General features: G+C 48.0%; 1 protein-coding gene across 1 annotated transcript in view; it reads left to right on the forward strand.

Annotated features, from left to right (window-relative positions):
- Window positions 1-2017: 2017 nt before the first annotated feature.
- The window catches only part of PDE9A (phosphodiesterase 9A), a 53276-nt gene continuing 42716 nt past the window's right edge, over window positions 2018-12577 (forward strand). Inside the window, exon 1 of the mRNA XM_005438512.3 lies at window positions 2018-5134. Coding sequence (XP_005438569.1) covers window positions 5066-5134 — 69 coding nt within the window. The 5' untranslated portion in view covers window positions 2018-5065. The remainder of the gene's footprint in view (window positions 5135-12577) is intronic.

A 12577-nucleotide genomic window follows, 5' to 3' on the forward strand; every position in this document is an offset into this window, starting at 1 on the left:
CAGTCCGCAAGGCTCTATATCTGCACCCTACTGCCCTGGACCAGCCATGCCAGGAGATGCCGCAGCTCCCTTCCAGCCCACGTTCCTGGGGGTTTGCCATGGAAACAGGGATGTGGGTGATTACAGCTGCACTGCATGGATTGGGGACGGGCTGGGGTGAGCAGCAGACCCAGAAATGGGGCTGGAGCCAAGAGAAAGGTGGAGAGCTGTGCCACTGCTTGGTGAAGAGCCAAACGCGAACTTTCAGGGCTCGTATAGACAAATTGTCTGAAGGTCCCAGGATTAGTAATCAGTCATTCTGTAATTAGCATTAAATATGATTATTTCCAGGTTTGGTCCTGTGGAAATCTGGCAGTGTATAAAAGAAATATGTAGAGAAGTGAGCTAAAATTTCCATATACAGTAAGCCATAGGCTTTCCATAAGCTTATGGAAAGGAGCGAGAGCTGGACTGGAAAGGTTAGTTATACCCTGCCACAGGTGTGACGGAGGAGCGTACACTGGCAAAGCCAGTTAACAGCGTAATCGCCATGAAAAGTTAATTCCTGCATACCCTCGACCCTGACTCAAGGGTTTGTGGGGGAGAAAAATCTAGAAGCAAGAGTGGCAAAACACCAGAGATGGTGAAAGGAGGGAGAGAAGACTGAGCAAAGTAGGAAGGGGAAGAGGAGCCGGGGGAGCAAAGGGGAAAGCTTCCCGGCTCCGGGGGTAATCAGGCATTTCAGTAGGTTTGAGGGAAATGGCGTGGAGAGGTAAAGCAGTAAAAGGAAGCCCTGTGGGAACGTGGAAACAGGCAGACACGTGCAAGAGACCTACAGCTGAAGGAGGGGACCTGCAAGAGAAGGGGTTAGTGGGCAGAGGAAGCAGCTGGGAGTAGGTAAGAAAAAAGGTTGATTTTTAAAAATTATTATTCTCTGCTTTTTCTTCTAGGCAAACTGTGTTCAAAATGTATCACTGTCCTTAAAATACTTGTCTTGAGTCGTGCTCCAGGTGTGCATTAGGCGATTCTCAGGCCAGGCTGCACCTTCCAGTCCCAGTGGCCCAGGGGGCATCTCCAAATACAACCTTAGACCCTAACCACCCCCTCCAGGGGCACATTGGTACTTTCTGTGCTTTGCAGAAACCCCAAGGTTTTCCCTTGCCACCTCAACCACAGGCACCTCCCCCTGCCCTTCAGGTGGGGTGACCTGTTTGGTGTGGGGTCCGGCCCCAGCAACCTCCCCGGGGGTGCAGGGCAGAGGCAGGCACCCTGGCAGGGCATGGAGAGGTCTTTCTCCATCACGGTGGGCAAGGAGAGCCAAAGAGCAGCAGGGAGAGAGGGTTCAGCAATGGCATGTGAAAATGCGTTTCTCTGAGGAAAACTGAACAGGAAATCTTCCACTGAAAGGATTAACTTATCTGGCTTTTTTTTTCCCCATCTAAATCCCTTTGGAGATTACCACCCTGCACTCCCCTGGTTTGGATGTGCAGCTACCCACAGCAGGTTGCAAAGGGTAGTTTATTTCTTGAGTGCTGCAGGAAAACCTAGGTTTTAGAGAGGCTGGGGGTCGTGCTGTGGTGGGCGCCATGGTGTGAGCACAGTGACTTCAGGACGGGGGAAGTGAGCCCTGGAAACCCTGTCCCATGGGTGTCTGTAGGTGACTGGCATTGATGGGGGTGCTTGGGAGAAGCTATAGATTTTGGGAAACTATTTCAAAAGGATGTTGTTACCTCAAGACATGTCTGATGGGCAGATCCTTGGGGGGACCACGCAGGCTGGCAGTCTGCAGTGCTGCCCTCACCTTATCCTCAATGGCTCACCACCTCGGTCCCATATGCGTAGACATAACTGGAGGCAGGGGGACAGAGGGGACAGTGCCAGTCCACCCCAGGCCTGCATGAAAAGTGGTTTGGGCAGTGCTTTTCATCCCTAAAGCTTTCCAGCCACCCTTTAGACAGGGTTTGCAACAGGGGAGCAGATCTCAACAAAGACAGCATGGATGTTTTGTGTCTCAACAGCAGTGATGAGTCCAAGTGCGAACCGTGTGTGATCTGAATATCCTCCAGTTACACCTTGGAAATGCTAATAAAGCTACATCTGAACCGTGTACATGGAGCAGATGCCAGGATCGGGAGACAGAAGCACCTTTTTTACTCCTTGGGAGCACCCACTGGGCTAAGTGACATCTGGCTGGGGTGCTACCAGATCGTTGGGCCAAAGGCTCAACCCCCGCACATCTACTTTTAAGGGTTGTGTGTACAAAGTGGTGTGTGTTAACTTCAGTAAACAGCTTAGCAGAAAAGGCAAAGCAGAGCTGTGCAACACTTGATGTGCCACCTGTGGTTTGGGGGTAATAGCCTAGTGCTGCCCTTAGCTGGTCAAAATGCTCCTTCAAGGCAAACAACGGAGAAACGTCATCTGGAGCTGTGTTGCCAGGATTTGGCCCAGCTGATGAACTGTTGAAGGGTTTGGGAAGATAGAATAATTCTTCTAAGTAATTTTTGCCCCATGTTGCACAGTGTAGAATAAAATAAGGAGATTCAGGAGGGTTAAACCAGCTAAAGGAAGGCAGCAATCTCACGGAGCTGCACATCCTCTTTAAATACCATCTGTTGTCAACTTTCAGTCATGGGCCTGTGCTGTGCCTTAGATTGCATCAGGTTTTTCCCATAATTTCTGAGAGGTCAGCTTTTGTAGATTCACTTCTACATGAAAAGTTCTTGAAAAGTGCAGTAGTCAGCAATTTTACAGCAAAGCTGTAAAAAAATTATTTTTTTCCAACAAGAATTAATGTAATTAAGGGGGAGTGGGATGCGTGCTGGAGCTTAAGAAACACAATTTAAATCCACAGGGACAATGGGTATGTAAGAGGGTGAAGAGGCAGGAACAGGTTTATTGCCTGGATTTTGGAGCCTGTCTTTTTGCGGGCTGGAGAAGCTGGTCACTTTTTTAAATAGAAATCAAAGGGTGAATGCTCACCGGTGTGAGATTTGGGTCACTAGATGTCTCAATGATGTGCAATCAAATCCCTCAATGCACCAGTGACCTTGTCTGACCACTTCTGGGGCAGGTTGTCACGGGGGAAGATCTCAGCTTCCTCCTCTACAAAACCAAACACCCCATGCGCATCTCCCAGTGTGAGTGCTCTTGGTGCCTCTTTCCAAATGACTGCAGTTTTGTTGCCATGGCCATCTTCCTCAGATACCTGCCATTTGTCAGTGGGGTTAAGGCAATGCTTAGCAGAGCAGGGTATGAGATGATCAGTCACAGAAGCCCTAACTGATGTACAGAAGCAGTGGGGATGATGTGGCAGGGCTGTTGCAGTGGGAGAGGCTGCTCCCACCTCAGAATAGCCATGGACATAGCCTATGGGAGAGCCTCAGGGATTAGCCTCCAGCATAGCTCACAGGATAGCCTATGGGATAGACTGCAAAATAGCCTAGAAGATAGCCTAGGGGCTGGGCTCCAGGGCAGTTTACAGGATAGACTGTAAGACAGCCTAGAGGACAGCCCACAGGATAGCCCTACAGTGGCAAGGACTCTCTCCTGGAGCATTTCAAGTGCCTGCTCCAAGCTGTTAGAGAGGAAAGATTTGAAGCAGAGGCTTGCACCTCCCCGAAGAGTCGCCTTGCTGCTGGCTCTGAGGGCATTAGGAGTACCACTGGCTTTGGTCTGAAAGGCCAGCCTGGCTCTAGCTCCCAGGCTGGCTCCAAGACCTGCTCAGCCCTGCCAGCTCTTACGAATCCACTTCGCACAGCGAACAAGCCCTGCCCGTGTGTTGCAGGGGGCAGCTGAGGCTGCGCATTGAGCCGTAGCCCGCAGGGCCACATTGGCTTCCTCTGCAAGTCAGTTGCATCTCTCTCAAGTTGCAGCAAGGCCCTGGGGGTGGGCAGGGAAGGCAGCACTAACGCTGCTGCTGCAACTCCAGCTGTCCCAGACTGCAGCGCAAAAGAGGCCAGGCAATGTTTTTGCAGCTCCTCCATCAGAAGCCTCAGAAAACACCAAGAACTAACACTCACAGGACGAGCTGTTTCCAGCCACTGCATGCTTGCAGCCCATCAGCCAGCCTCTCCCCCGTGAAGGCAGAGGAGCCGCTGCCTCCAAAGCTCTCTCCCCTCCATGACCAGCATCACCCTTCTCCGCCACTGCTCCAGCTCCTCACAGGCGCAGGCACTGCAGCACAGCACAGACACAAAGCAGATGGCATTTGGCATCCGCTCAGGGAATCGACTGTCGAATGCTCGTCTCCCTCCTGGTTTTTGGCTGTGACTTCCCACGGGAGATGCCTTTGCCAGGACACTTCACATTCCCTTAAATAACAAATTCCTTCACTCCAGGTGTGGCACGGGTGGTGCTGGGTGAGAGTGTGGGCTTCACACTTTCTTCGTGCTTCTGGAGCTTACAGGGTGAAAAAAGCTACTGCTTTTTCTTTCCATCCTTGTAATGATAAGAGGAGGGATGCGGCAATTAAGCTGCTGAGTTTGGGCTGAGACAGCTGGAGCCCTGGCCAGCTCAGAGCAAAGCTGGGAGCCTGTCACACGACCCACAGGGTGCAGGTAGCTCACCAAAACGGTCGGCACTAATTAATAACTACGGTCCTATTTCAGCATAAAAACGAATGACATCTCTCACCACCCTGATGAAGGAGGGTTTTTTCCCCCCTCCCTAGCCCCCCCGGGGGATAAGTGCCACTTGGTCTGGTGCATACCAGGAGCTGGTCAGCCCCAGGGTCAGAGCTGCAATGTGGATGCCCAGCAGCTCTCAGCCCTAAAGCCGAGAGGGGTTGTTGCTATGGGAATTGAGAGGGCACTTGCAGACAGCATCTGGAGCCTGTGTCTTTCCCTGTCTGAGGCAGCTGGATTTGGAGGGAAGCAAAACTAAAAGGAGGTGGCAGAGAGAGACAGAGGCACAGCAAAATGCATGCATGTTAGAGGAGGGACCTTCCCAGAATGAGAGTACAGTGGGATACAGAAGAGCGGGGACACCAAACTGGCAGGCAGCGGTGGCTCAGCTTGGTAGGATAAACCTTATTTTCTGCTCTGTTTGACACTGGAAAAAAGTCTAGTGAAAGCCCAACTGTAGCAAGATGGGATCTGCCTCTTCAACTTACCGGCCCAAGTGTATTTATTTGGATATTGATGGAAGAATTCAAAAGGTACTTTTGCTGTTTTTCACAAAGTAGCATCTCCAGACGTAGCAGCAACTGAGGGCTGTTTGCTGCACGACGTATTTCTGTAACGCAAGTTAGATGCATGTTTGCATTCAGCGCAGTTGCACGCTTCAAATCTCTTTTTAAGGGGAAGGGGGGGATCTTGAGCGCCTTCTGCTTTGTACATGGATGTTTGCTTAAAGGGGAAAGGGGAAGCTGGCAGCAGGGGAGGGCTGGGTGCTGCCAGCTTTTGCTGCTGGTGTGGGGATCCTTGGTTTAGCAGCTGTGCAGGCTGCCTCTCCCAGAGTAGCGTCGCAATGTGTTTACAAAGTTTTGCCTGGGGAGAGGTTCTCACCAAGCAGTGGGAGCCAGAAAGCATGGCGTGCCGAGTTATGTGGAGATTTTCTGCCAGGGGTTTTAGCAATGGGCATTTTGCTACTGCCAAGCTGAACGGCAGGCAGGTGCCTGACTGCTGTGCGATGGGGTGTGCCGCTGCATCGCCAGGGGGCTGGGAGGTCCCCACCACCTTTGCTAAGTTGTTCATAAATGATGATAAATGTTAATTAAAAGTTTCAGTTCCATTAGCCTGCCTTGTTTGCTGAACCACGGTTCACAGCACAGGGAAAACTGCAGGAGAAATATATTCTGGCTGAAGGGAGAGCTCGCATGCTGTTGAGCTGACAGCTTTTAAACAGAAACAATGCCGCTGCATTTTTGTAATTTTTTTTTCTTTTTGTCAGCAATTCTTTGGCTACAAACCAAGTGCCTTTTTTGTAATTAAGAATTGCTGCAAGGCTCAAGAGCAAGTAAACTCTGACTTGCAAAATACAAATCTCTCTTGTCTTCTTGCTCTAAATTTTCATTTCACCTAGCCTCACCTTTTGTTTCTCCTTTAAAAAGAAACAGCAAAGAAACCCTTTCCCTTCCCTCCCCTTTGCTGTATGAGTGACTGCAGTAACGAGGTAAAGGGAGAGCTGATACAGTCCCGTCCCACCACGCATGCCTCTGTTGCCTGCTGTCCCCTCTGCCACTGCCCTGGAGACCCACCGTGACCGTCAAAGTCATATCCTCGGGAACAAGACCTTGGAGAATCCAAATCTGCACCAGGAGCAGGCTGCTCCTCTTCATCCATCTCAGGGCTTAGATGTGACAAAGGTCCCTCCGCTGCCGCGGGCTCCTCTGTACTGGTGGGAGGGAGCGTGCTGGCTCTGCCGAGCTGAAGGTGCCGCTTCTCTTTTGCCAGGGCTTAATGAGTTAGTTGCCTGATGGCCCCCAGAAGCAAGGCTTGTACAGAGCTCCTCGGCATCTTTGCAGTTCAGTATGAAAATGTTTTGGTATTTTGAAAGGGTGGTGAGTGTTTCCATAGATGTTGGGAAAGCACATTGTCTGTCATCTGTGCTGGTTTAAAAAAGAAAAAAAAAGCGTTTCTCAGAACCAGTCTCTGGAGAGTACTTTTGACACTAAGAACGCAGAAGAGGCACAATCGCAGACCAAGCAAACGCAAACTCAGGCGGATTAAGGGGGGGTTTGTTCTCTAAATGTTATCTGTTTCTTTTTGTCAGATGTGAAATTCCATCTGTGCAATGTTTGGAAGGATTCCATTCCTGCAGTAAAAATGCCATGTAAATGGGGTTCATCCAGGGGTAAGCAGGGCATATCTCAGATTCTCATGCCTCCTCAGTAACAACGTCATTACAAAGAAAAAAAAAAAAGCCACCCTCACAACCCTTAATCTTCTAAGGAATGCAGTACTGGAGGCTTCTACAGTGAATTCATTAAATCAATGCTAAGCTACTCATCAACCCAGTAACGAGGTAGGAGCTTCATTATAACAGCACTTGTTTGAAAGGGCTCAGCTCCAACTTGCAACTGGCTTGCTGGACATGCCAGCGCTGTGCAATAGAACCGGGCATCCTCTGGTAGTGCTAGCTGTGATAGCAACTATTCATAGGTAATTTTGGGTTTCCACGGCCTCATCCTGAATTTTTACCGGTGCAGCTGTAGGGCATGCTACTGACTTTGGGAGAAGTTGTTTCACCTCAGCACTGGGGTAAATGAAGGGACAGAGCAGGCTCAGAGAGCTGCATGCCACCTCCCCTGGGAGCCTGCACATTGCAGATGAGCACTTGACAGGAGTGTTGAATTAAGCTAAGTAGGTTTGTGTGTTGGCAGGTCCAGAGGGGCACAGCGAGGGAGGCCATCACTGAAGGAAAATTTGCTGGCTTGGAAACCCTTCACAATAGTCACTGAAATAATGGAGGCACCATCAGCAGGGGTTGAATGAACGTCTAAACCCAAGGCCAGCAGGTCCCAGAGGAAAGGCTGAAGTCCATACCTGCAAGGCTGGTGCCATGAACAACCAAAAGTCCCATAGCCTCCTGTGAGAGGGCAGTGGGAGGCTGGGAGCTGAGGGGAGCCCAGCCCAGTGCAGCTGTACATTGCTCCAACGTGATGCTGGGGAAGCCTCGCCCTCGCCTCCATAAATTACTCAGCTCCTGCCCTTTCTCCTCATCCCCATCCTGCCTGCAGCCTCAAAAGCTTCTGGTCGTTTGTCACAGTTTGATAAACTGACCTTTCGTAGACATGGGCAGGCACAAAACTATCTTCACCAAAGCTGACTGAGCATCTCCCTATGCTGGGACACAAGATGACCCACCCCAGCCCAGCACACACCAACCACGGTACCTCCACAGGCACCTGAGCTCAGGATCACCAAAGGGTGGGTTTTGTGTCCACCAGGGGAAGGCTTTGGGTTGCTGGTAGCTGTGTCCCAACCAAGGGCAGGGGATGGGGGTGTCCCATGGGGTGGCCGCCTGCTGAGCTGGTGGAGGTAGAGCTGAACACAAAGCAGGAGATGGAGGGGATGGCTGTGCTGGGGCGGCAGCAGAGGGAGGATCAAAGGCTCTGCAGTGTTCCAGCCGTGCACCAAACCATGACTCTGCACAAACTAGCTTCAAAGAGGTCACTTGTTCTTGGAGCTGACTGAAAAATGAAATTACAGCATAACGCACTTCCTATCCAGTGCCTGTGCAAAGGGGATGCACATGCAGGGGAAACAAGAGCTGCTCTGTTTGTTCATTTTTAAAGGATCCTTTCACCCAGAGACACGCAGCAGTTCATTTCCCACTTGCCTGGACACATGCCTCCCTCTGCACTTCGGCTTAGCACACCTGTGAAACACAGCCGTGTCCCACCCCTGCCACAGCTTGCTCTGCTGCCAGGCAAAGGAGAAAAAGGTGCGATGGGGGAAGCCGTGGCCCCGTTTGATGTAGGAGAAGGGGATCTTGCAGTGCCACTGTGGACAGGGATTTCTCATTGTTCCTGGAGTGCCACTAGATGAGACCAAGCACCCAAAACCCCCAACCTGCCGGCAGGAAGGGAGGTTTGCTCTGCCAAACCTGAGCTGGATCTGGAGTCTTATTTTCCTTCTTAATATTATTAACCCTTTGGCTGCATTTTTAAGAAAAAATCCTACTGAGTCTGTTTCAAATTAAAAATCCACCAGCAAGAAAATATTCCCCAGCTTGTGCCTGATCTTTTTCCATGAAGAAACTACTGGGGAACATTTTCTTTTGACCTTTGAGATTTAAATGGTAGCAAAACCAAACCAGCCAGTGGCCCTATTCCCAGGTGGGTGGCTTCATGGCTCTCATTTCCAAATGTCACAGGGTAGTGGCTTTGAGAGTTCCTCTGAGAAAAATACTTAATTCAAGAGGATTTCTGTTTCCAGTGTCTTAATCAACATCATATTTGTAACATGGATGGAAAGTCAGAGGGGTATAGGACCTCAACTAACTGGAAAAAAAGAAAAGGACCGCCACCTTTGTCAAGAAGTCTATGAAATCATTCAGGGTGGTATTTTCTTCCTCTTCAGAAAGCAACTAAAGAGTTTTGGAGTAATTTTGCTGGTTTTCTGAGTCATTCTGGATGCCAAACAGATAAATGACCTTCGTTATTTTCTCAAAGAAATGTATTGAGTTCAACCTTTCTGACTGCTGTACTGACCTGTGGAGCAGGACACTGAGCCATCCATAGCCACTGTTCCTCTTGGTCCAAGGTCCGCAATGAACAGAACAACATTAAGATTGCATTTTGGTGCTGTGGTTATTGCACTGAAACGTCAGCGCACCGGAATAATTTCTGTCATGTGAACTTCTCTTTTTAATTAGAACAACAGCAACTGTGGTATAAATGCCTAGACTCTAGCAAAACCAACAGATTTTTCCAGAGCGCATCGTGCTATTTTTAACACACCAAACTGGATTCAGTTTACAAAACACAGCAGAAAAATAATGGCATGATGATTGGTTCAAGGCGATTAGATGTTTTTGCATGCCGGTAACTCTTGGCACAGCAGGGCAAGCATGCTCTGCGGTGCTTATGGACCCCATCCCCTGTCTGTTTGGAATGAGGATTTAGGACAACACCCTTTCAGCTGCCAAGTGTCAGAGGGGTGTGCAGAGTGGGTGCTCATGGGCTGTGGGGGCATGGACACCTCTGGGGGCTGCTCTGCCTGGCTGGCGTTCACAGGTTCTTCCCATGCATGCACAAGCTGATGCCAAAACCCATTTTAGCACTGTGAGGTGTAAGTATGTTTTTGTGGGATCAAGGCCATTTTCTTACCGCTGGCAGATCTCTGTGGGTGAGGGAGGGTGCAAGGTCACACAGCCTGAGTCTGGCCGCTGGTCTTAGCTAACCCTGGCTTTCCAATTTTAGCTGGCCCCAGTGAATTCAAGGCAGCTGCTAGATGTTCTTGTAAAGCAGCAAGAAATGAACAGCAGGTTCCTAAAACTCCATCACATTACAGCACATAAACATTTTAAAGAGTCAAAATGGCTTAAAACCATGGTTTTAAAAAAATGAAAGAAAGTGTCATATCAGAGGTCTCTCTCTCTCTCCTACTCCCCCTTCTCTTTCGTCCCCAGTGAGGGCTCCTCAGAGCATTTAGGGGACCAACCCATAGCCCCAGTACAGCTCTGTAATTCCAGCATAGCTCCATAATTCTTCTATGCCCCTCACCCAGAAAGGCTTGTTTGCTGCTGTTTATCATTCTGAAGTCACATGCAGTCTATTACAGTTGTTAGAGTTGCTGCTCACGTTAGCCAAGACAAAGTGTAACAGTCTCCTGCTAGCATTACCTATGAATGTGGACAAGCCAAACACAGCAACTCACGCGACTCATATACAATTCTTCTGGTTTACTACAAACAAGACAAAGCCATCTTGGTTTCAGCACCTTTCTAGCAAACTTATTTCTACAGCTTCAAATCAGCCTTTCACTGACCCCTCACCATACCTGCATTTCCTTACACCATTAACTAAGATTACCCTTCTAACAGTCCTATATTATCAAGCATGTTGTAATGTCAGACATTAACTGTGTGAGTAGTTTTGAAACAAGCAGCCTAGCTTCACTTGCATTTAGTGAGGACATTTGGTGCTAAAGCTTCCTTATTATTCAGTTTACAAAACATTTCAAGCCTAATGCATTAATGTGCTACAGGGTTAATTGTACTTAGCACTCCATTAGCAGCAAACATGTGCCCTTTTTGTGTTAAGAAAAGCCAGAGTATAGACATTTGTGTTATTGCTCAAAGGCTGAAATGTCTACTGCAGGAAACAATAAACTTTCAGCTCAGCCTCTCACAAACAGCCTTGGTTTATAACCTGGTTCCTGGTTATATTCCACCATTAATCATTAGTACTGAAAGACTGAATATTAGCAATATGTCCCTTAGTATAGTCAATAGGTTGCACAAGGCTCTCTTTAATGCAACCTCACTTCTTCTATGAGCCCAAAGGACTCTAAAAAGTAATGAGATCCTTCCTCGCTCATAGTGAAAGAGCCAGCCTCTGCCATGCTGTCTCTCTGAATGGATGTCCAAAACTGCCCTGGGGATCACACATATGAGTGAATCACAGATGTTTTATCTTTCCCAAAAAGAGAAAAATCTCTTTTCCTATAGCTTTCTGTTCAGGGATGTTATAGGGGTGGGAATTGCGACTTACCATATAGTGACGTGTCTCGCGATCTTGATACTTCAGCTCTGTCTGCAGCTCCTGTTTCTTATTTTAGGATAACATATATAATTAGGAAACTATAAGGATTCACCCCACTTAACCATTAACCGTAGCCATCTAAAAGTTAGTGATGAGTGCTCCAAGCTAGTCATGCAGTTTCCCCTGTAGTCAGTGGGGAGGTGGGTGCTATCTCCAGAGGATGATTCATCCCATCTTAAACTGGGTTTTGGAGACATGTGGGCTGATATATACCCTTTGGAAGTTGTCCTCTTTCTCTGCTGGCAAGAGAGGGAGTCTAGCAGAATGACATGCATGAGATGTTGAACTTGGAGATGGTTAAAGTTACTTCAGACAAATCCCACCTGTATATTTCACTTAGGTGTCCTGTTAAAATAAATGTTGTCACATCACTGCCCGAAGGTAAGTGTGGATCAGCAGGACCGCAGAGCTCCAGCTGCTGGAAGTAAAATAAAACATCGACCGCACTCCTCATCCTCTAACAGAAGAGATATTTAAAGAGTTTGGGGGAGCTTTCATTTTTGCTTGGACTCTCAGCTGAGGGCTTTCATGTTTTCTTCCCCACACATGCACATGCACACATGCACACATGCACACATGCACACATACATTTATTTCCTGTTCTTCTCTTAGGGAAGCCCCTACTACATCATGCAGTTGGCAAATCTAGCATACTATTTTTAATACAACCTAACATTCGAAGCTCAGATAAATGGGGTGGTTTTCAAAATATCAACTGTTAATTAGTGCAAGAAATAAAAAATAGATAGTTGGGATATAGTTGTGCTTATGCTATGCTTGTACCTGAATTCAAAGTATAAGAAACCTGGAAGATGTTTAGATATGGGATTTTAGGTAAGGCTGCTGTTAGATATTGGGATCTATGGTAGTTCGTTTATTGCTGTTTTTTAAGGAAGACTTATTTGCTTACACGTCTAGAAATATAAATTCTTTCCAGTGATTTCTACACAGTGGTATCTGAAAGTCCTGGATCTTGCTTCATACTAATATGGACAACAAAGACCACTGGAGAAACAGGGAAAATCACAATGAAAAAGTTCACATCAGCCTTCTGCCATAGCAATTCAGGAATCCTCCATGAAAGCTGCTCGTACAGAAGCAGCAACAATATTCACAGTCCATGCAAGATACATAACCGAGTTTTACCAGACTCTCTTCTGACACACTCTCTTCCAATCTCATTAGAAGCGATTATCATTTTAGGTTGTTTCCACTCCAGTTTCAGCCCTGACTGGACATTGATCACTGAGTTGAATGAAAGACATCACCAAGTGCTAGAAGTCTTGAACACAGCAGGTTGAGACGAGCAAAAGAAAGCAGGACTGGAAACTGAGGGTACACTGGCTTTGAAAATATTTTTGTATTATTTATTTAGGAATTTTACTAGGG

Source organism: Falco cherrug, chromosome 2 (genome assembly GCF_023634085.1).
Source record: "Falco cherrug isolate bFalChe1 chromosome 2, bFalChe1.pri, whole genome shotgun sequence".
NCBI classification, from domain to species: domain Eukaryota; kingdom Metazoa; phylum Chordata; class Aves; order Falconiformes; family Falconidae; genus Falco; species Falco cherrug.